Below are 23,759 nucleotides of genomic sequence, written 5' to 3' on the forward strand. Positions count from 1 at the left end.
ATTCTGAGCATGCTTTCGTTGAGCTTAGTTGTGTTTAACTATGTATACTTCCACATAGTCCTATGTAATATTGAGGTGTAAATCTGGCTCAGTTCTTCTCGGAATACTGTAGATGATCAGTTCCAAAATCGGCAAATGAATTACCGTATTTTTTGCACCATAACACTCACTTTTTTCCTCCTAGAAAGTAAGGGGAAATGTCTGTGCGTGTTATGGAGCGAATGCCTGCGGGTGGCGGGGGGGGGGATCTGCTGCAGTCGTGAGCAGAGGATCTATGGTTCCCCTTCCTTCCCTCCTCCGTGGTTACAAAGCATAGATCCACATGGATCCTCAGGATTTTTGCATTGGGCTACTCCAAACTCACTGTCAGATCACATGTCTGTGGCCACAGCATGAACCACAAAAAACATATCCACTATTTTGTTTAGAATATTTTTTTTCTTGTTTTCCTCCTCTAAAAACTACGTGCGTCTTATGGTCTGGTGCGTGTTATAGAGCGAAAAATATGGTATTTCGTGATCTTATACCCACTTGCCTTGTTCTTGAGTATATTAATTGGAGATTTTACTATTACAGCACAATCCTATACATGTCCCATTCCATGGGATTTACATACAGAGAAGTGGGTACAGGATTGCAACCTTAGTCTTTTTTTAAAACTATGGCACATCACAGTTGCCTTCATACATAAAGCTCAATTTGTTCGTTCTCCTGAATGGCACATCAGGGCAGATTTTCCTTTGGTGGCATTCTGTATCCTTATGCTTTTAAGATCTGATTACTGTAGTGCTTTCTTTTTAGTTTCAAAGACAGGGCACCGCCTGTGACCTCAGAGGTCATGTTTAATTCCAGATGCCATTTGCAAGCCATTGTAAATGTGAAAATGTGACTACAGAGGCACAGTCACTGTCATAATGTTATCTTCCTTTCCCGCCTTCAAAGCACAGCAAAGATTATTCTTCACTTATTCCGGATGCCACCAAATGTGAGGGATTATCATGAAAACCACATTATCGCAGTAATTTGGGGCCTTTGGGCATCTGATGTGGCAATTGCCTTCACTGGGTCCTGGTACGTCATTTATCATTGGAGTGGTCTACCCTGCTGAAATGTGTCCTTTGTGGGCAGAGGCAAAGCTAATATACTTTCAAAGTGTCTTTGAATTGCCTCAATAAATCACAGCTGTCAATGTCAGCATTTTGATCACTTGCCGGGACAATATGTTATCTTCCTGCTTTGGGGTGCCTGTCGGGACTTTTATTTGTGCAAATTGTAATGCATCATAACATGAAATTATGCAAAGCGCATTCTGATGACTTCTTTTATTATTTCATTTTAAGATGGAAAGTTTGCTTCAGAATAAAAAAGGCCCATTTGTGGGGTTTGTTTTATAGTCGTAATTAGGGTTTTATTTTTATCAGTTGACTATAAAAGTGGTTGAAGCTTGTTTTTAATGTGTTCATTTTCATCCTCTTAAATAGTTTATGTTGCAGACTGTATTTTCATTTAGAATCTGAGGCTTATATGCATCGTTCTTTGCTGGAGAAGGCGATGCCAGGAAACATTACCCATCTTCCTACTAACTAACCCCTAACAACTCCTATGCTGTAAATTGCTACACAAACAAAATTAGTTAGATACCATACAGGGGATAAAAGTGTCTTTCTCTTTCAATAAGCAGGGTATGATCTGAGAGTCTATAACACAGACACTTCGCTAAAGATAAGCAGGTCTGCGACTGGCCAATTCCTTAATGGGAGACCATATGAGAACCACATAGAAGTTGCCTTTCATTTTGTGGTGGAAGGAAAATGAGGTATAAATGTGCTAAATCAGGGGTAGCCAACGTGATTTCCTGCAGTTGTTGCTCTACTCCAAGTCCCATCAGCCCCAGACAACATGGCCAATGGTCAAGGATGATGGGAATTAGCTCAGCAACACCTCACGCAAACAGTGCTTAACTGTGGTTAAGGAAAGAAAGCCATGCTTAAGTCAAGGCATGTGGACAAAGAGCAAATGAGCTCTTTGAGGTACTAAGCATCCATTCATTATGAATATTATTGGTTTCCAATTCAAGAGCTTTGCTACATTCTAGACATTTCCAATGATTAAACATTAGATTTATCTTTTCCCCCTTTAAACATTACCATTGCTATATACAAAACAAAAGCCTTGCTAAAATCCTTATGGAATATTTATTTGTTCATTACTTGCAGCCTAATTTGCTTACACTTTTGCAGAGGTTTTTGTGAGAGTGAGATATTGAAGAAACAAGCTCTAAAGAAGGCAGCTTTTGAAGTTAGGAATGATATATTTGCTAGGAATATATATCTTAACTTGAGGATTAAATTGCCATATCCTTTTGTTTTAATAAGTAACATTAATCACCAAAATAGGACAATAGCTAAAACCATAAGGAACATTTTATTCTGCATATTACATTTCCTTGTCATTAGGAAAAACATTTGTTACTTTTAATTACATATTGTAGTGGTGATTTGTTGTTTGGTGGATCTTGGTGGGAGCTGATCTTTCTGCAAATGCTGTCCAAGCTTTGGATGAATTAATATAATCACATACCACCACCCTCCTAAAAAACCAAAGTGCTTTTTTTGTGCGGATAGCTATTTTAAGTGCTTTTAATAATAATAATAATAATAATAATAATAATAATAATAATAATAATAAAATAATAATAATAATAATAATAATAATAATAATAATAATAATAAAAAAATTATTTATACCCCACCTGGCTGGGCCTCCCCAGCCACTCTGGGCGGCTTCCATAAAAACCAAAAATACAGCAAAATATCACACGTTAAAAACTTCCCTAAACACAGCTGCCTTAAGATGTCTTCTGAATGTCAGGTAGTTGTTTATCGCTTTGACATCTGCTGGAAGGGCGTTCCACAGGGCGGGCGCCACTACCAAGAAGGCCCTCTGCCTGGCTCCCTGTAGCTTTGCTTCTCGCAATGAGGGAACCGCCAGAAGGCCCTCGGCGCTGGACCTCAGCGTCCGGACTGAATGATGGGGATGGAGAAGCTCCTTCAGGTATACTGGACCAAGGCCGTTAGTTTTTGCAGAGGAATAAATTCATTGACTTTGTCTAAATAATCATATCTCAGTAAGCCAAAATATGGACAAGCCTTTTAGCCATTCATTCACCCTCTTTGCTTCCTCCCAGGAGGTCTCCCATTAAATATAGTTTCCTATTCCATCTGATACTGATAAACTATGGCTAACAGCTTTAGAACAGACCCAGAATATTAAACCATGGTTTTAAGTTGGTTTAATATCATGAAGCTGTTAACCACAATTTTCCAGTTCAGACGAAACAAAAAAACTATTGTTAATGGGAGACTTCATGGTATTCCTGCTTGCATAAAGGGAGTTGTGAAGGATCTGTATGTGTGGCCAGAAGCAGTCTTACCCATAGAGGCTAGTGGCGCCGGGGTGCCAAGTTCTGTAGGTCGCCAGGGAAGAGGCGGAGGCTAAATGCGGTGCCTCCTGGCATCAGCTCGCTGCCCTCGCCTGCCTCCACCATGCCTAAAAAGCTCTGGGAAATGGGGGAGTGAGCTTTGCACCACGGCGCCAGATATGCTTAAGACAGCCCTGGTCAGAAGCCAAGATATAAATGACTGGACTCTCCCATTGCTTAGTTTCACAAATGGTTTTACCAAAGCCAAGCAGGTCCTTGTAAGTCCATTCCACTGGGTCAGCAACATGGTGTGCACAAGTGGCCTTGAGGACATTTGAGAGCACCCCTTGTTGTCCACTTTGTGGTGTTATTAGGGTGGTTACCTTTGAAAAAGTCGGACGCGGGTGGCGCTGTGGGTTAAACCACAGAGCCTAGGACTTGCCGATCAGAAAGTCAGTGGTTCGAATCCCTGCGACAGGGTGAGCTCCCGTTGCTCGGTCCCTGCTCTTGCCAACCCAGCAGTTCGAAAGCACAAAGTGCAAGTAGATAAATAGGTACAGCTCCAGCAGGAAGGTAAATGGCATTTCCGTGTGCTGCTCTGGTTCGCCAGAAGCGGCTTAGTCATGCTGGCCACATGACCCGGAAGCTGTGCGCTGGCTCCCTCGGCCAATATAGCGAGATGAGCGCCACAACCCCAGAGTTGGCCACGACTGGACCTAATGATCAGGGCTCCTTTTACCTTTGAAAAGTAGATAAAGGTATGGGAAGGGAGAAGTTGGAAGAGCTCATTCCCATTTCCTCTTGCAGCTCCAATGTGCTTTTCAATGTTCAGAATGGTCCCCAAGCAGCTGAACAGAAAGTTGAATGACAGGAGGTAAGGAAAAGTGAGGTCCTGCAGGAATCGAAGGGGAAAAGAGAGAAAGCCTGTGCATACAAACAAGTCAGTTCCGGTAAAATAAATATCCTTAAAACGGCAAAAATGTTGTACTGTTTCCCCATCACCACCAATGCCAGATCATATCTGCCACCATTGACTTGATTGTGAAAATAACTGATCCAGGGCGCAGAGACATGAAGTCTAGTGGGGAGGAGGGACAAGGTACTTGAACCCATTGCCCACCACTGTTATCCAGATTTAGATTGGGGGTCCTGTGCATAGAGGATGGAAACCTCCCATTGAGGCAAATGGGAGACTTCATCACAATGTAAATTACAGGTGTGCCCACCCCACACCTGGTCAGAAGCAAGACCACCACGGAGGGCAAAGTGCTAAAGCCCCCAGTCCACGATCCCAACCCAGATAAGGAGAACCATACTGACAATTTGAGTACCTTGTATTTAAATGTAATCAGTTAGTGTGTGTTCTAATAAATTCTGGACAGCCTCATGTGATCAGTAGATTGTTTTAAGAGAAAAGCATGCTGCTGCCTCTTCCCTGCCTACCATGGGGTGGTTCGCAGCATAAAAACACAAAATACACAATAAAAGCATGAACAAGAATAAAACAAATCCATAAGCTGCCCCCTCATGAATGTATTCTTCAAATGTGGTTGCAAAGACCTCTCTCCCTCGCCCCCAAATGCATAGACATTTGCCCACTGTCAAGTCTTCCTCTGATGATAAACTTGAGTTAAATAAAAGTTTAAAATCAGATATCATATTTTGGGGACATAGCTTATAGAGACTGCATTTGCCAACAATGCAAAATTGTTTTTCTTTCTCATAATGCTGGCTTTGGTTGAAACATCTTTATTACCCCTCATCTCATAGAATAGAATCATAGAATCATAGAGTTGGAAGAGACCACAAGGGCCATCGAGTCCAACCCCCTGCCAAGCAGGAAGCACCATCAGAGCACTCCTGACATATGGTTGTCAAGCCTCTGCTTAAAGACCTCCAAAGAAGGAGACTCCACCACACTCCTTGGCAGCAAATTCCACTGTCAAACAGCTCTTACTGTCAGGAAGTTCTTCCTAATATTTAGGTGGAATCTTCTTTCTTGTAGTTTGGAACCATTGCTCCGTGTCCGCTTCTCTGGAGCAGCAGAAAACAACCTTTCTCCCTCCTCTATGTGACATCCTTTTATATATTTGAACATGGCTATAATATCCCCCCTTAACCTCCTCTTCTCCAGGCTCAACATGCCCAGCTCCCTCAGTCGTTCCTCATAAGGCATCGTTTCCAGGCCTTTGACCATTTTGGTTGCCCTCCTCTGGACACGTTCCAGTTTGTCAGTGTCCTTCTTGAACTGTGGTGCCCAGAACTGGAGACAGTACTCCAGGTGAGGTCTGACCAGAGCAGAATACAGTGGCACTATTACTTCCCTTGATCTAGATGCTATACTCCACAAAGCCGCAGACTGTCCTTTGGCGTTAGTGAGCTCAGCAGCATGAAATGTTTTTTTTTTTTCTTTCACTCTGTTCTTGTGTCATTTATTGGCTGGGTGACGCTTTTGTCTCTTATGAAATCCAAGGATTTCAGAATACTGAAAACGTCTGCCTAGGCAGTGTTCAAGGGCTGTGGCTCAGTGCTAGAGCATCTGGTCTGTATGCAAACATTTTGAGGTTCATCTCCTGGTGGAGCTGGCAAATGTTTCCTACCTCAGACTCTGCAGAGCTGCTACCAGTCTGTGTAGACAATACTGAGTCAGATGGAACAGTGCTCTCACTAGCTTTCATTGTTCCCATGTAGATGTTTGCTTGGAAGTCAGTTCCTCTGAGCTTCATTGTGCTTACTCCTAAGTTGGTTGACTTATTCCAAGTTGACATGGAATGTTGTACTCATTTAGTTCCGATATTCACGCATGGATTGCACTGGTAATGCATTTGTGCCAGGTTTAGGGCTACAGATAGTTTCCAGGACTCTAGACAAGCCGATTTGCCTAAATTACCTGTATACTGCTATAATTGAAGCCCGATTTAGAATGTTGCAAGCGAAAATAATTGCAGTTGCTTCGCCTTACGGTCACAGCCCCAGAAAGGCTCATTTTTTAAAAAGAAACAAAAATGAATGTTTCTTTTCAGAATTCTGTGGCTGCCTTGAGTTTCATGCTATATAAAAGGTACCCTTAATATTTAACTTAATAAAAAAAAGTGTGTTTGAAAACGCAAGGGGTATTTTGAAGCATAAAAACGCAATGACCGCTCCCCACTTAAAACGGGGGGCGCCCTTTGCGGGGACGCGTGCAGCCCTGGATCTGGAGTGGCCCCATCAGCATAGGCTTTGCCTTCCCTCAGGTGGGATACCTGGAGGTCCCCGCCTACCCCAGTGAGTTGTCCAATCCCACCTGGGGGAAGCGTTGCCAGGGAAACCAGGCCAGGTGGGGGGAGGAGGGATTACCTGCCCACACAATAGAGGGTGGATCTTAATTGTTAATCCTCACTTGGCTCCAGAGCTTCTCCCACCCTACCCACCCTCAGTTAATGCCTTCTTTTGCAGGTTATCTTTTCTTCATAGGTTTTGCAGGTTAACATTTCTCCACAGGTATGCGGGCGCTGCTACGATAAGGTCGCTGTTAAAGGGCCGGAAAGGAATTTCCCTGCATTGGCAGGTTTCGCCTTTCCCGTAGCAAAACGTCACAACTTTGGCGGTATCAGGCCTTGGGCGGAATCCTTTAGTCCATCTTCCTCTTTGCGGCGGCGATACCAGGGTTCCCCGTTAAAGGGGTTTTTGAAGGGAGGCTTTGGCCGTACGCCGAAAGGTCGTCATTGCTCTCCCCTGCGGCGGCGTAACGGGGGCGGCCATCTCTGCTTGAACATATGTTCTCCAGAGCCGGCCCATCCCCCCCACACACACTGGATAACCCTGATGCTCCCTAGGTCCCCGGCTGGGGACTAGGGAGGGAGAACGCCCAATGCCTGAGCCAAGGTCTACCCACATTTGAAATTTAATAAAGTTGTGGCCAATTTAATCCCATAGCACGTTGTCTAGAGTCGTTATTCCACATGACGGGGGGGACCACTCGGGATCTGGGGACTCCGCCTGTCCACGCAATGCATTTGTGCCAGGTTTAGGGCTACAGATAGTTTCCAGGACTCTAGACAAGCCGATTTGCCTAAATTACCTGTATACTGCTATAATTGAAGCCCGATTTAGAATGTTGCAAGCGAAAATAATTGCAGTTGCTTCGCCTTACGGTCACAGCCCCAGAAAGGCTCATTTTTTAAAAAGAAACAAAAATGAATGTTTCTTTTCAGAATTCTGTGGCTGCCTTGAGTTTCATGCTATATAAAAGGTACCCTTAATATTTAACTTAATAAAAAAAAGTGTGTTTGAAAACGCAAGGGGTATTTTGAAGCATAAAAACAGAAGGGTACCTGAAGGAGCATAAAGCCCAGAAACAGCAGGCGCAAGGTTGGATTTCAATAGGAAACCATTTTTCAATATCAAGACATTCTCAAAGCTGCACTGTGTTTTGGAAGTGCTTTTTTGTATGAGAAAAAGAACAGACGAGGTGCTTTCTTGTGCTGGGGAAGTGGTTCCCTAGCTTGCTTGAATCCACATTTCTCCATTCATTTCTTTCCCATTTAAATACCTACTCAGATACAATTGTGTCAAATGAAAGCTCTCTCGCGTTCCCTATTCTGATGGCAAAAAAACCCAAACCCAAGTGTGATCATTTATCTTTAAATTGTTCAGCTGTGCCCTGTTTTGTGTTCTTGTTAATAATGCCACATCTCCTAGGAGCCATCTCTCATTCAATTTCCTCACATAAGCTACAGGATTGACCTTACCTACTGTTCCCTTGGAGTGAGAAAAGAAAATAAGCCAAAATGCCAACCTACCTTAATTTTAAAAAAAATTGGTTTCAAATATATATGTTTTTATTACGCAAATCATGGACACATACCACAAGCACTTTTTGTTTTGGCTTTTTCTGTTGGTAGAAATTAAGAGTGAAATTAAGACTAATTAAAACTAGTTTACCATACAACAGTGTATGTTTTTGTTTGAATGATAGTTTGATGAGTTAGCATGACCAAAATATTTTATTCATGCCCTGCTGAAGAGACGGAGGTGGAGCGAAATTACTGTGTAATTAAGGTTACCAGGTTTTTTTATTTATGGTTACTGTATATTAATAAATAGCAGACCAGTAGTGGCTGGTGGGGGGAAATGGATAATTGAGAAAAGATACACTGCAATATTGCCATTTTTTTTTCTCCAGTAGGAAGAACGCACCATTAGTTTCAAAGGACTTATTGCCCACTGAAACAAAGCCAGCCAGTTGTGTCTAATTCTGTACAGGCATCCCACCTGCAGATTGAATGAAATACTGTGGACATAAGGAAAGTATATAAACAAGCAAACTCCGCTCTCCTCCTATGTCCAGCTGCTTTTGCTTTTTCTGCTGTTCTAGCCTCCTCCTAAGTCCCAGATGGGGATGTTCAAAATTCCTTCCTCTTCTTGCTTAGCAACAGGAAAAGCGGTTACCTGTACTGTATTTAGGAGTGCTGCTGCCTCCCTGGCCAAGTGCCAAAGCCTCAGAATTGTCTTGTTTTGTTTTATAACTTTCTTTAAAAGTGTCCCGGTTGATGTACTTTAAAAAATTAAATAAAGCTAAGAGTCTGGGGGCCCTGTTAGTGGTCCTGGTTTAAATTGCGAAAGAGACAAAATTTCACTAGGGGGAGGAGGCCGGGATTATGAAGGCCTTCTTTTGCAAACATTCGAGACTACATGGCCAAAACATGCAGCATGTTTTAAGACTACTATACTTAATTTTGCGATCACCACTTTAGTGTATTGTTGTGGTTAGCAGAAAGGAGTTTTCTCAGTTGGAAGCACTGCAGCAATACACAAGTAAGCTTACATCCCCCTAGAATGATGTAGTTGCATGTTGGGTTCAGTAAGTGCAGATGAACAGAGCCCTTTTAGTGACAGTGTTACTATAAATATACCGCTGCTTAGCTGAAAACAAGTCTTGGGAGGTTGGGATTTCTATACCAGAACTAAAGGGCATTTTAAAATCAATAGCATTAGGAGATAATATACCAACAATAATAATCTACAGAGGATACTAGTTCAAAGCTCTGCTCTTGTGCAGCTCTAGCTAAATAGAGGAATCTTTGACATAATAATTCTAAGACTATTTGCCACACTTGCTATGTTCAGTGAAACTAAGAAGAGTGCCACCGGCTTAAGAGTGTTTTGATCTTCCGCAATTTGAGAGAATACTGATATCATTAGCACCAGAGAAAATTAGCCAAATCCTGCATTAATGGCAAGCTTCACTGCAGGGGTGTGGTATATTTTAAGATAAAGGGAATTTTCCCATTGAAGTAAACAAAGACCTTCCCAGGCTTTGTATTTTGATTGAGCAGCTCAGGAAATTGCATGCTGCATATAAATGTACAGTGAGGGGAGGGAAGTATTTGATCCCTTGCTAAATTTGCCCGTTTGCCCTCTGACGAAGAAATGACCAGTCCATAATTTTAATGGTAGGTTTATTGTAGCTGTGAGAAGACAGAATAACAACAGGAAAAACCCCAGAAACCCAGAAGACAAAAGTCAGAGATCGATGTGCATTATAATGAGTGAAATAAGTATTTGATCCCTTTGCAAAAGATGACTTAGTACTTGGTGGCAAAACCCTTGTTGGCAATTACAGAGGTCAGACGTTTCTTGTAGGTGGCCACCAGGTTTGCACACATCTCAGGAGGTATTTTGTCCGACTCCTCTTTGCAGATCCTCTCCAAGTCAGTAAGATTTCAAGGCTGATATGTAGCTACTCGAACCTTCAGCTCCCTCCACAGATTTTCAGTGGGATTAAGGTCTGGAGACTGGCTAGGCCACTCCAGGACCTTAATGTGCTTCTTCTTGAGCCACCTGTTTGTTGCCTAGACCGTGTGTTTTGGGTCATTGTCATGCTGGAATACCCACCCTCGACCCATTTTCAATGCCCTGGCTGAGGGAAGGAGGTGCTCACCCAAGATGTTCCCGTCCATCATCCCTTCAATGCGGTGAAGGTGTCCTGTCCCCTTAGCAGAAAAACACCCTCAAAGCATAATATTTCCCCCTCCATGTTTAACAGTGGGGATGGTGTTCTTGGGGTCATAGGCAGCATTCCTCCTCCTCTAAAACATGGTGAGTTGAGTTGATGCCAAAGAGCTCGGTTTTGGTCTCATCTGACCACAACACTTTCACCCACTTCTCCTCTGGGTCATTCAGATATGCATTGGCAAACTGCAGACAGGCCTGTACATGTGCTGTCTTGAGCAAGGGGACCTTGCTGGCTCTGAAGATCTCAGTCCTTCATGGCGTAGTGTGTTACCAACTGTTTTCATGGTGACTATGGTCCCAGCTGCCCTGAGATCGTTGACAAGTTTCCCCATGTAGTTCTGGGCTGCTTCAACACCGTTCTCCTGATTATTGCAACTCCACGAGATGAGATCTTGCATGGAGCCCCAGAGGTTGACAGTTATTTTGTGTTTCTTCCATTTGCGAATTATTGCACCAACTGTTGTTACCTTCTCACCAAGCTCCTTCGCAATAGTCTTGTAGCCCAGTCCAGTCTTGTGCAATCTTGTCCCTGACATCCTTGGACAGCTCTTTGATCTTGGTCATGGTGGCTAGTTTTGAATCTGCTGGATTGATTGCTTCTGTCGACAGGTGTTTTTTGTACAGGTACTGTAACGAGCTGGGATTACAGGTAAGACGTCTCCCTTACAGCAGGTGCTTCTAATCTCAGCTCGTTACATACAGTGAAGATACCAGGTAGCCTGACATCTGGCTGGTTGATAGGGGATCAAATACTTATTTCACTCATTATAATGCACATCAATCTCTGACTTTTGTCTTCTGGGTTTCTGGGTTTTTTCCTGTTGTTATTCTGTCTCTCACAGATACAACAAACCTACCATTAAAATATGGACTGGTCATTTCTTCGTCAGAGGGCAAACGGGCAAATTTAGCAAGGGATCAAATACTTCCCCCCCCTCACTGTATGTAGCAGTCATGGCAGCAGGTGTTTACTTTTAAAGAATAACTTTTGAGTAGAAAAGAAGTAGTTGTGCCTGGTCCTTTTCATGCTGATCATTTTCCCTATTCTATATCTCCCTGGCCTGTGTTGGTTTTCCCCTGCAAGGCTGCAAACACATGTTTCTCTTTGTAAATATGCATCTGGAACCTTGCAGAAGAAACTAGCTGGAGAGGAGTTTTACAAATCCAAACTGGAACCAAGGTATAGGAGTAGGGAGTATTTTTTGTATCTTTGGTAATACGTAACAAACTGGAACCATCTACTTAAATACTGTGCATCTTATTTATATATCTGAAAGCTTCTGCCTCTTTTACCAGTAGCAGTAGTTTAATAATAATCCTTATGTCTTCTGTAGAATTATGCTTAATATGCATGTAGCAGGAAGAATCATTGAATTGTCTTTATACTCCCTTCAAATAATCCCCTCTATTCCAAAATAACTATATGCAGCTCCTCCTTTGTCTGTGGGTTTAATCACAATATTGGAATTATTTTTCAGTGCTTCCAATGCCAATGTTGCTTTTAATGTACAAATTGCCAGATGCAATATTCCTTAAAACCTCCTTTTCAAAAATATGAATATTTGGATATGGTGATGACTCTAGTACATACCTGGAGGTTCCTGAATCATAATCTTGGGAAATGCCAAAGACCTTTTTCAATTTTAGAAATCATACTAATTCTAAAACATCTCTTCTAGTGTAGTGTGTATTGTTGTTAATGTCACATTGTACATATTATCTCTTTGGGACTATCAGGACTGAAGTTCTTTGGCATTTGAGGGTGTGAAAAATGAATTCAAGATCTCTCAGTGCTGTTGCCACTCTCTACTGTAAATCTACTCTGATGGTATATGTATATAATGTTAATGTACTAGTTTTAAAAATCTGTGCTAGGTGTTTCACAAGCCTTGTTTAATCGCGCAATCATGACACTATTAAGTGGCTCATTATTCTTGCTTTACCATTGAACGACAGAAACTGAAAAGTAGTGAGTATCCCCAAGCCAAATAATAAATCTTTAGCCAAGCAAGAATCTCAAAGGTGGCATCCATTAACACACACTGCCGTTTGCGCTGTGACTAAACACATTAAGGCTGCAATCCTGCACTACTTCCTTGGGAGTAGGCACAATTAGTTGAGTAATTGAAGAAAGTTTATTTTAATCCTGCTCTCCATCCCCCAAAAAGAAAAGTCGACCAGAGCAGCTTACAAATCACAAAAGAAAGTCCCTGTCCTCTATCTTGCAATAAAATAAGACATTACACAGAAGGCAGGCGGGAAAGAATCCACATTGAAGTGGACATGTATAAGATTGCACTGTATGTGGATAAACCAGACAATTAGCTGGTTAAATGTGTTTATTCAACTGTGTATATGTAGATTATGCTTAGAGAAGTCTTAGAGCAGTGCTGGGGGGGCCTTTATTTGTTGGAGGACCACATTCCCTTCTAGGCAACAGGGTCTTAATGATGGGGGAGGCCAGAGGCAAGAGTGGGCAGGACAATGGATGTAAATGCTAGTTTCTCCATCATCCCACCCAGGCAAACAAGAAACACCGTCAGTTCAAGTACACATTTCAGCAGGCAAAAACACTCAGAGTGCAAAGCACTCTGGAATATGTACCTGTGGCCTGTGGAGGGCATGAGGCCTAGAAACAAAGGTAAAGGGAACCCTGACCATTAGGACCAGTCGTGACCGACTCTGGGGTTGCGGTGCTCATCTCGCTTTATTGGCCGAGGGAGCCAGCATAGTGCTTCTGGGTCATGTGGCCAGCAGGACTAAGCTGCTTCTGGCAAAGCAGAGCAGCGCACGGAAATGCCGTTTACCTTCCCGCCGGAGCGGTAACTATTTATCTACTTGCACTTTGACGTGCTTTCAAACTGCTAGGTTGGCAGGAGCAGGGACCGAGCAACAGGAGCTCACCCCGTCACAGGGATTCAAACCGCCAAACTTCTGATCAGCAAGCCCTAGGCTCTGTGGTTTAACCCACAGCACCACCCACGTCCCTAAAGACGTAATTAGGGGAGTGCAAACTGGGCAGTTGCCCTGGGCAGGTAATTTTAGGAGTCAGTGTGTCCCCCAAAAAGTTCGGACGAGGCCCCGGAACCAGCTGCTGCCAGAATGGTCTCATGGGTTGCTGCACCAGCCAAGGACAGTTCCTGCCCCCACTCTGAAAGAGGAGCTGGGCCATGTTCAGCAGAACCTCTCTGAGGCAGAGAATGAGAAAGCACACTGGCAAAGCCGGAGATAGAAGGGAGGGGAGTTGTGTTCAGAAAAGGTATCGCTGCTACTTCTTTCCACATTCTCTTGTGCACCTCTGCTGCTCTCCTCGCACTCATCCATCTTCACTGCAAAAGCAAGCTTTTCACTGAGCCTTCCTTCCACACACATAGGCTGTTCCTGCTAAGAAGGGCTTTTTCGTCCTCTGCACCTTTGCTTGTGTCCCACCCTCTTGCTGCCGCGATGGGGTTGTAATGCATGTGTTTGGTGCTGTGTCCTCTGGGAAGTATGCTTTACTCATGATGTAAACCCTGCAGAGCTGAAAATGGAGGGATGTATGATCGCAGCTTCCTATATTCACATGCATGTTTTATTATTGAAGGTGGGGCAATGGCAGATTTCTTCTGCCCGGGGCAGCAGACACCATAAATACAACACTGGTGAGAGAGAGCGGGGGGGGGCACTAGGGGGCGCATCGGAAGATGGCTGACAATAACATCTCTCCGACCCACACAAGGTAATTTGGAGGCTATGATGGGAGTAAGTAGCCTCCCTTCCCCCCCCCAAGGATGGGGGTGGGACTGCCCTTGCCTGCTGTGCCCTATACCACCCCCGAATTTGTGGGGATGGGGGCACTAGGCACAAAGCCCTCCTGTGGGATTCCAGCACTCCTGGACGCCGTCCCTGATCCGCGCCACTAGCTGCAAGAACTTCAAAAGAAACAATTTGGATGAAGGAATGCACATATCTCAAGGAAGGAGGGGGAGTAAAGACTGCTAACAGAAGATAAAACAAGACAAGAATAAAACATGAGAAGATATGCCAAGATACGGTATGGCAAATGACTGATGGGGGAGGGGGGAAAACTTTCCTTTCTTTCCTTATGTTATTAAACAAGAATCCCCTCCCCTCACGAGTCAGAATTGTCGTTTTAAGGACTTAAGCTGAGGATTTAAGGCTGTGTGGAGATAAACTTTCAAACCAAAGCATGTTTTAAGAAGACCGTGGAATGTATAAGAGCTTTGGAATGACGCAGTTAAAAATGCCGTCGCCATATTGGGAAGTTCTGTCGGAGGACTTGAGTCTGAGAGGAGAAATAGAGAAATAGAGCTGTTTTTATATTGTGGGTGAAACTCCTCAGTGAGACTTAGGAATGACAGTTCTGTAATTAATGATGGAAAGAGCGCTGTTATCTATGAAGGTGATGATATATGGAAACCATCTCGATTTGAGGATTGGAAGAATGGAAAATTCACACAGGATTATTATTGGTGTTTATCGGCTTAAGGAGACTATCAGAAGAGATCATAAAGAAAAAAGAGAAAATATATGAACAAGATGTGATGTGGAAACAGCAAGATAAGACTGGATAGAATTATGAACTCTGTTTGACTGATTTGGATTGATTTGGACATTAACGCAGTAGCAAGAAGATGATCAGAATCCCCCTTCGGATCTTGAAATATGGGTCCCCCCAAAAAAATTTAAAATTTGGCTTTGTAATTCGGAATTTATGTGATGTGATTTAATTTGATTTGATTGGCCGGTTAATAAAAATTATTTAAAAAAGAGAGAGAAAAAAGCCAATGCAATTCTGGGCTGCATCAATAGGAGTATAGCATCTAGATCAAGGGAAGTAATAGTGCCACTGTATTCTGCTCTGGTCAGACCTCACCTGGAGTACTGTGTCCAGTTCTGGGCACCACAGTTCAAGAAGGACACTGACAAACTGGAACGTGTCCAGAGGAGGGCAACCAAAATGGTCAAAGGCCTGCAAACGATGCCTTATGAGGAACGGCTAAGGGAGCTGGGCATGTTTAGCCTGGAGAAGAGGAGGTTAAGGGGTGATATGATAGCCATGTTCAAATATATAAAAGGATGTCACATAGAGGAGGGAGAAAGATTGTTTTCTGCTGCTCCAGAGAAGCGGACACGGAGCAATGGTTCCAAACTACAAGAAAGAAGATTCCACCTAAACATTAGGAAGAACTTCCTGACAGTAAGAGCTGTTTGACAGTGGAATTTGCTGCCAAGGAGTGTGGTAGAGTCTCCTTCTTTGGAGGTCTTTAAGCAGAGGCTTGACAACCATATGTCAGGAGTGCTCTGATGGTGTTTCCTGCTTGGCAGGGGGTTGGACTCGATGGCCCTTGTGGTCTCTTCCAACTCTATGATTCTATGATTCTATAATAAAAATTATTTTGAGAGAGAGAGAGAGAGAGAGAAAGAGAGAGAGAGAGCGTGCGCGCAGGGGGCTGCATTTGACCCCCAGGCCTAAAGTCCCCCCCCCTTCTCTTAGAGAAGCAACCTTTACAATGTTTTGAGCACTGAAGGCTGTGTGTGTCTTGTTTTGTGTATTAAACAAATCCTAGTGAAAATGGGTTTTGCCATATGGCTACTGTCAGAAGGACCTAAAATAGTATCTGTAACATGTATATACAGTGCAGTTTGAGAACATCCCAATGATATCGTCATAATCTGGATCACATGTGCCTGGAGCAATACTTTGGTAGTTTTCTGGCAAAAGGGGGCTAAGAAGGCATCCCTCTGTTCATGGTGTTCATGGCCCCATGGCTTGTTCCAAGGAAGGAAAACTAGCAATATAATTAGGGATATGTTAGGCAAGACTGTCCGTACGTGTCTTAGAGCCTGGCAGCCCATTTACAAATATAGCACATTTGTATAGAATGACTTATGCGAGGCTTGTGTGGTGGGCACTTGTAAGTGGAAGAAACCAGAGGCCCTGCAATGCTTCGGTACTTGTTGAGTATTTCTGAAGGCCATGATGACAGCATGGTACTAAAATTTGTAAATCACTCTTGACAATGGGTTATCTTTTCCTAAGCCACTTAGACTTGAGGGAGCGGGATTTTACTGTTTTGTGGCATGGACATTTATATGAATAGATTAAAAAGCCTCAGAATCTGCCCCAGGGCTAAAGTCAAAGCTAAGTCTGCTAGTCTGCAAAGGCCAGTAAAATCCTTTATCTTAAAGGAAAGCAGAATTCAGGCCTGGGATTTTGGGCTGACATTTGCCTCCAAAGCTAAATCTAGAAGAGGAAGGGGGGCCTGGCCCTTCCAAAATAGACTTGTTATTTGCAAAAGGATCTAGATTGAGATAATGAAAGCAGCAAACCTATTTTAATTACGCTCCTGGGTTACATGGCTGGCAGAGGTGTGCAACTGCTGTGCTTCGTCTTTTAAGCACCATAGGCTCATTAAGAAATTAAAACAGTGGTGAGCCTTTCATACAGCAACTCTCCCTCGGGGGATGCTTTAAATTTTCTGACTGTCTGCATAGTGATACGGATCATAAAAGTTCAGAGAATTACCACAATAAGATGACAGCCTCTTCCATTTACACGGAAAATCCAATGCTCCCTTTTTCCTCGGAGGCACTCATTGAAAATCCATGCACGGCTCATTTCTCCGGCCATTTAACAATGTGTCTCATGTTTGCCCTGATTAAGGGGGGGAGACACCCTGTCTTTGTAGCAGATATAACATGGAGGATGATATAATTGCAGTAAAGAGGCCCCAGAGCTTGCGGTAATAGGGTGGTTCATCTGATGTGTGCTGCCGTTGGAAAATAAGCCCTGTATGTATGTTCTCGGGGGATAGTAAAGAGGCTTTCAAGGAGTACACTAGATGTAGTATGAAAGCTAATGAGGAACAGCGAAAGCATGGAGGAAAACCTGTTTCATACTTCTGCTTCTTCCACTATACCCTGCTAGTTTTTCCTGAAACGTACAAGTACTTTGAATAAGTTTCATCCTGCCTTTCCATTTTGCCCCTGTCCTTTCCTTACCATACTAATATCTAGGCTAAAGGTAAAGGGACCCCTGACCATTAGGTCCAGTCGTAACCGACTCTGGGGTTGCAGTGCTCATCTCGCTTTATTGGCCGAGGGAGCCGGCATACAGCTTCAGGGTCATGTGGCCAGCAGGACTAAGCTGCTTCTGGCAAAGCAGAGCAGCGCACGGAAATGCTGTTTACCTTCCCGTCGGAGCGGTACCTATTTATCTACTTGCACTTTGACGTGCTTTCGAACTACTAGTTGGCAGGAGCAGGGACCGAGCAACGGGATGTCACCCCGTCAAGGGGATTTGAACCGCCAACTTTTTGATCGGCAAGTCCTAGGCTCTGTGGTTTAACCCACAGCGCCACCCGTGTCCCTTGATATCTAGGCTACCTGCTACCTAAAAATAGGAAGCCACAACGGCATGCAGGGTTGAGCACGCAGAACAGGGGTCAGCAACCTAAAGTCCACAGGGCACAAGCAGCCCACGGGGGTTGTTTAACCGGCCCCTGAACTAAGCCGCCCGCTCGGCGAGTCCCCGCACATTTCACTAAACCAGCGCTGCGTGGGGACTCGCTTCCGTGGCACTGGAAATCATGGGCACACGTGCTCACACACACACACACACACACACACACACACACACACTCCGGCCCATGGAGATATCTCTGCTGGAGTGAACGGGCCCAGGTGAGGCAAACCTTGCCGACCTCTGGTGCAGAAGAACCAGTGTGGTTCAAATGCAGTTCCGATTGGCTTGTGCTCCTGCCTCCTAAATGGCATCAGTAATATACTTTGTGGCAAGCAAAGAATGTTCTTAAGGCTGTAACTGGTGGTGAACTGTCCTAGTTCCAACTTCATCTTTCTTCTATACTCAGCCCAGTGTAGTGGTGAACCTTGGGGTCTCACACTTCAGTGGCACCCTGTGTAGTGCCAAAATTCAGGGCCCCTCGCCTTCCATTCTACATCATAGTTGCAGCATAGTTAGTTTGGCTTAGTGTTACATCCCAAAGTGGCCATAGTGGCACTGAAACAAATTATGTGCACAGGTGTTTAGAATGAATATGTACCAAGCTGGAATGTATCTAAAGGCTAGTGGCGTGCGGTCAGTGGACTAGTCCCCTAAATGTCCCTGGTAAATTTAGAGTATTAAAGCCTGTCACCTCCAAAGCCCAAGAAGCTTCTGCCCAACTTAGGGAGGGAAGCATGATGCTCATGTGTGTGTGGGCCCCCCCCCTCCCATTGCCCTCGCAAGCTGGGGCCTCTGTCCCTAACTATTCTCCTATGAAAAAATTCACTGCACACCATTGCAGAAGACCATCTTAAATCAGGATTTTCTATACACCATTCCATATGCTCTCATATAATCCAACCACACATTACCCTTCATACATAAGAAAACACCAACACCCATGTTACCGTGCGCCACAAGCGAAACATTGTGGTGACATTAAAGATTACGATTGAGTTAAATAGATACATCTTCCCAAAATATGATGCAGGGACATGGCTCAGGTCCAAGAAAGGTATCCCATTGTATTGTTTAAATACAGGAGCGCTGTGGAAGTATGCACATGAATGAGAGGTGGGAAGATTATTTAAATCTGGATACTGCCATTTTCTAAAATAGGTAGCCAGAGAACCAAGGACAGCTTTTTCACATAAGCACTGCTCATCATTTAATATGTGATGGTCTCTCTCTCTCAGCCTCTTTTTGTTTTCAATTATGCACAGTGCCATTCTATCAACTTTGTGGTGGCACTCAGAGAATAAGCTCACTTCAGGCAAATAAGAGTTTCTTCAGCAAGCAATTTCCATGTGAAAGTATATGAGTGTCATGGCGGCCCAATTTCTATTCATGAGTAGTTGTTCAATATACCTCACGACTCGGCGATCATCTGCTAGGCATCTCTCCATTGTGCGAGGAAATAGAAAGCAAACAAAATCACTGCAAATGTCACTCCACTGAGAGCTAATAACTTTTCTCTGAAGACTTGTGTATGTACAGCACATCTGGCTGGGAGTACTGGATTGCCTCATATTAAAAAATATATCTCTGATTGATATTGTAAGGTCACTTTCCCCCACCCCAAAATAACCTCACCCTGATTGACAATTCAATTGAAAAGTCTGCATCTAGAACAGAAGTGTCACTTCAACTGTTGTTTTTCTGCCTAATCATTTTCTTTCTTTATCTGCCTCATTCTTTCTCTTGGTGATTTTCATTTTTAAAAATGCACATCTCAAACAAGGAATATTCAAGAAAACACAAAATACACTACAAATAATAATACCACAATATAATGCACAAAGATGAAATCCAAAGCCTAAAATTATGACCCAGATACATTTTTCTAAGTGAGTAACTACATCTCCTGTCCTGAAGGAATCCCTGCTTCAACTTAAAATGTAAGTTTCTCCTAGGCATATTATCAGTCTTCCACAAGAAGAAGAACAGGAGTTTGGATTTGATATCCCACTTTATCACTACCCGAAGGAGTCTCAAAGCAGCTAACATTCTCCTTTCCCTTCCTCCCCCACAACAAGCACTCTGTGAGGTGAGTGGGGCTGAGAGACTTCGGAGAAGTGTGACTGGCCCAAGGTCACCCAGCAGCTGCATGTGGAGGAGCGGGGAATCAAACCCAGTTCCCCAGATTATGAGACTACCGCTCTTAACCACTACACCACACTGGCTCTCACAAGAAAGGAAGGAACCCAATAGAGCAGGCATGGCCAAACTTGGCCCTCCAGATGTTTTGGGACTACAAATCCCATCATTCCTGGCCACTGATCCTGTCAGCTAGGGATGATGGGAGTTGTGTTCCCAAAACATCTGGAGGGCCAAGTTTGGCCATGCCTGCAATAGAGCAAAGACTGTACACTGGCTGTTGAGTTATCTTTGGCTGATGGCTATTTTCTCCCCCTTTAATAGGTTTCTTTTCCCCTGACATTGCAGGACCTGGGAAAGAAGTATGAGAGCCTATTTTGCAAACTAGGTTCGCCTTTCCTGAAGTGCAACTCTCATCTGAAACTATGTATTGTCGTTTCTGTTTTTCAGGTTACCAGTCTGTCTTACCTAATCAACAACAAGGGTTCCAAGGACTCATGGGAATGCAACAGCCTGCCCAAAGTCAGAACATAATGAATAATCAACAGGGAAATCAGGTGCAAGGCATGATGGTCCAATACCCCACCATGTCGTCGTATCAGGTACAAAGCATCTATATCAAATGTCTTCATTTGGGGCATGTGGATTGCTAAAATAAAGGCTACTGCCATTCCATAAGAAGTCCATATGTGTCCCTACATAAAATTATTTGAAGCTGAAAATTTGGGAGTAAAAATCACCACCACCGTACAATTCCTTCAAGTAATAAATTGGAAATCCAATTGATCTGTATAATTTTTTCCTGTTGTTACAAGAGGAAATAACAGCAAAATTGACACAAAACATACACATAAAAACATGCTATTACAAATATTGAAATATGCTTAATAAAATTATTGCAGTACAGAACAAGAACTGTGTTTCTAATTAGTTTCACATTTGCCACTCAACTTAGTTCATTTAACTTTAACTTAACCAAATATTATCTTTTCTGAAAGTGGGAAAGCAGCAAAATACCTGCCCTTTACCCCTTGTTTAAAACTGGTTTAGAGCCCAATGAATCTAATTGTAATTTTCAAATGATGTGTAAAAAGTATTTGTTATCTGACTGGCGGCTTTAATACCAACATTTGAGGGCCATTTATCTTATCAGCCCTATTTCAAGCCATTCTGTCAATGCCACATTTCCATTCTGCGTTTTGACTGGGAGCTACAAAAGTTCATTCCATCAGATAAAACACCTTTCTTGCCCTTGTGTCACATTTGAGATACAGAACCACCAGCGCCTCCTCCTTTCATTTTTCATTGTATGGTGGGGAAAAACAGCCCTGCTGTTAATAATGTCAATCTACACAAGCAGTAAAAAGACAAGGGCGTGGGGTAATGGAGGTTAGGCATTCTCCATTTAGGATCTGATATTTTTTATCATTTAAATGTCAGAAGAAGTCAGAACATGATTTAATTCTCTGGGCTCCGCATGTTTCCTGGACCCCTCTCAAGTTCAGAATAACGGAGACTGAGGTATTGAAAAGGAATTTGTTGATTCTGCATTTGAGAACTCCACTAAAACATAGCGGTGTGATATTCTGCTTTTACAGTTTTGCTTTTGTGTCACACTGCCAACAAAACAGCATCTCCTGTTCAAGCAATATCCCACCTCCCCAGACACTTGTTTCGGAAGTCAGAGGTGGAAAATATTGCACAATTTGTAAAGTAGAACCTAAATGGTTCATTTGTGTCTATGCTAACACTCAGTAGGGTGAGGATCTTGTTTCCTGATCTCCTAAACAATAAAATTCAAGACAAATCCATAAGTGTAGAACCATCACCTGTGTGGCTCTTTCTCATCCAATGAGAGAACTGCACCAATTCCATTTAGAACACTCTACCAGTTCACTAGGGACGCAGGTAGCGCTGTGGGTTAAACCACAGAGCCTAGGACTTGCTGATCAGAAGGTCGGCGGTTCGAATCCCCGTGACAGGGTGAGCTCCCATTGCTCGGTCCCAGCTCCTGCCAACCAAGCAGTTCGAAAGCATGTCAAAGTGCAAGTAGATAAATAGGTACCGCTCCAGCAGAAAGGTAAAAGGCTTTTCCGTGCGCTGCTCTGGTTCACCAGAAGCGGCTTAGTCATGCTGGCCACATGACCCGAAAGCTGTACGCCGGCTCCCTTGGCCAATAAAGCGAGATGAGCGACGCAGCCCCAGAGTCAGCCACGACTGGACCTAATAGTCAGGGGTCCCCTTTACCTTTACCAGCTCACTAAACTGATGTCTAGTCCAGTATTCTGATTTTAAAGCCATATTCTAAGTGAATGAAAGTCTTTTCCACTTCAGTGGGCTATAAGAGGGGCTATTCCAGAACTAATTAGTTCTGGATTGAACTCTTATGCAAAGAGAACTGAGTTATTACAACTATACATACTGGACTACATTTTAATCAGCTCAGCTCAGCACTATATATCAATACACGTTCAGTTTCCCATCTCTTCTGCTTCCCTCTCCCTACCTGTCAGCCCAAGCATACAGGAAACAATATGTTCACTTCTTAAATTATTCAGCTACTGGTGAACTAGCGTGCACCCCAGTCTAAAAACCGGGCATTTCATATTTCTGGAACAGACATGAGTCAAAGGTGGAGACCAATTATGAATGAAAACAAGACAGAAGGAAAGAAAGCTTGTTCGGAATTTTAGAGATGAGTATGAAGACCCTAAATTTGCTTCTTGTCTTTTAGGTGCCAATGACCCAGGGTTCTCAAGGACTGCCACAACAGTCGTATCAACAGCCACTCATGCTACCTAATCAATCAGGTCAAGGAACACTTACAGCCACTGGAATGCCTGTTTACTGTAATGTCATACCTCCGTCCCCACAGAATAATCTCCGATTGATTGCACAACACTGTCCTTCTAATAATGTTCCACCAGTTATCTCTGCCAACTGCAGGACAAACTGTGCGAATATTAACAATGCTGGATGGCAGGTCAAGTACTGAAACTGTGAATCCTTAGTACCAATATATAAAAGGTAGCTGGTTTTGTTTTTGTTTTTGTTTTTTAATGACAACTATCTCATGGCCTTCAAACGAAATGAGGAACACAACAAGAGTTATCAGTTGAGGGCATAGAGTCAGTGCTGCTGGAAATATGTAAAAACAACAACAAAATGTAATAAGTTGTTCTCGCTGGTTAATGGTGCATATTTTTGTCATGTCTGCTAGGTCTGCCTTTATAGCTTAGCTAGTGACATGAAATCATTGAGGTAAGATTTTTTCCTACCACTGAACACCACTGTGTAGATTATAATATCCCTAATTCAGATTAGTTTTGTACTTTGTGTTGAGTTTGTGAAGCGAAAAGTATTTAAAAAAATATAATAAAACCACATTGTACCAAAGTTGTAATGGACATTTAAAAAAAAAAAAGCTGAATGGAAGGAATAATTTATATACACTATAGAGTTTTTTATGGATATCTACTGTATTGTAGTGTTAAATCACAATAAAGCTACTTGACCTCATGAAGAAAGGTCAGCTTTTTACTATCTGCTTGACTATTTCTTTCACGCTTTTCCACTTAGGCTTCTTGATTAACTAGAAATATGAAATATAGCTATCAGTAAAACACCTTGCTATTCTTTTGCTGATAAAACTACATTGATATGAGATTCAAAGGCAAATACAAATTCCTTTGTATTTTGAAACAAATGCACAGATCTTGCCAGTACTGCTTCTCA

At 43.0% G+C, this 23,759-nt stretch overlaps 2 protein-coding genes across 32 annotated transcripts in view; one reads left to right on the top strand and one right to left on the bottom strand.

Annotated features, from left to right (window-relative positions):
* The window catches only part of ARPP21 (cAMP regulated phosphoprotein 21), a 256,531-nt gene extending 232,964 nt beyond the window's left edge, over positions 1 to 23,567 (top strand). For all 21 annotated transcript variants that reach the window (XM_079947781.1, XM_079947782.1, XM_079947784.1 and 18 more), the window contains 2 exons: positions 20,475 to 20,626; positions 22,759 to 23,567. In XM_079947781.1, the coding sequence (XP_079803907.1) occupies positions 20,475 to 20,626; positions 22,759 to 23,019 (413 nt within the window). In that variant the 3' untranslated portion in view covers positions 23,020 to 23,567. The remainder of the gene's footprint in view (positions 1 to 20,474; positions 20,627 to 22,758) is intronic.
* Positions 1 to 23,759, bottom strand: part of LOC307199768 (uncharacterized protein) — a 101,002-nt gene that overhangs the window by 18,402 nt on the left and 58,841 nt on the right. For 4 of the 11 annotated variants that reach the window (XR_013832166.1, XR_013832167.1, XR_013832168.1 and 1 more), the window contains one exon: positions 4,161 to 4,269. The exons of 5 other annotated variants lie outside the window; for them this stretch is intronic. Coding sequence is in view for 1 of the 6 variants with exons in the window: in XM_079947799.1 (XP_079803925.1) it covers positions 4,161 to 4,269 (109 nt within the window). In the remaining 5 variants the exon portion in view is untranslated. Of the gene's footprint in view, positions 1 to 4,160; positions 4,270 to 7,423; positions 8,678 to 23,759 lie in introns of those variants that run through there. 2 more of the 11 variants (XR_013832171.1, XR_013832172.1) reach the window with 2 other exon arrangements.

This window comes from Podarcis cretensis (genome assembly GCF_951804945.1).
Source record: "Podarcis cretensis genome assembly, chromosome: 12".
In the NCBI taxonomy this organism is placed as follows: Eukaryota; Metazoa; Chordata; class Lepidosauria; order Squamata; family Lacertidae; genus Podarcis; species Podarcis cretensis.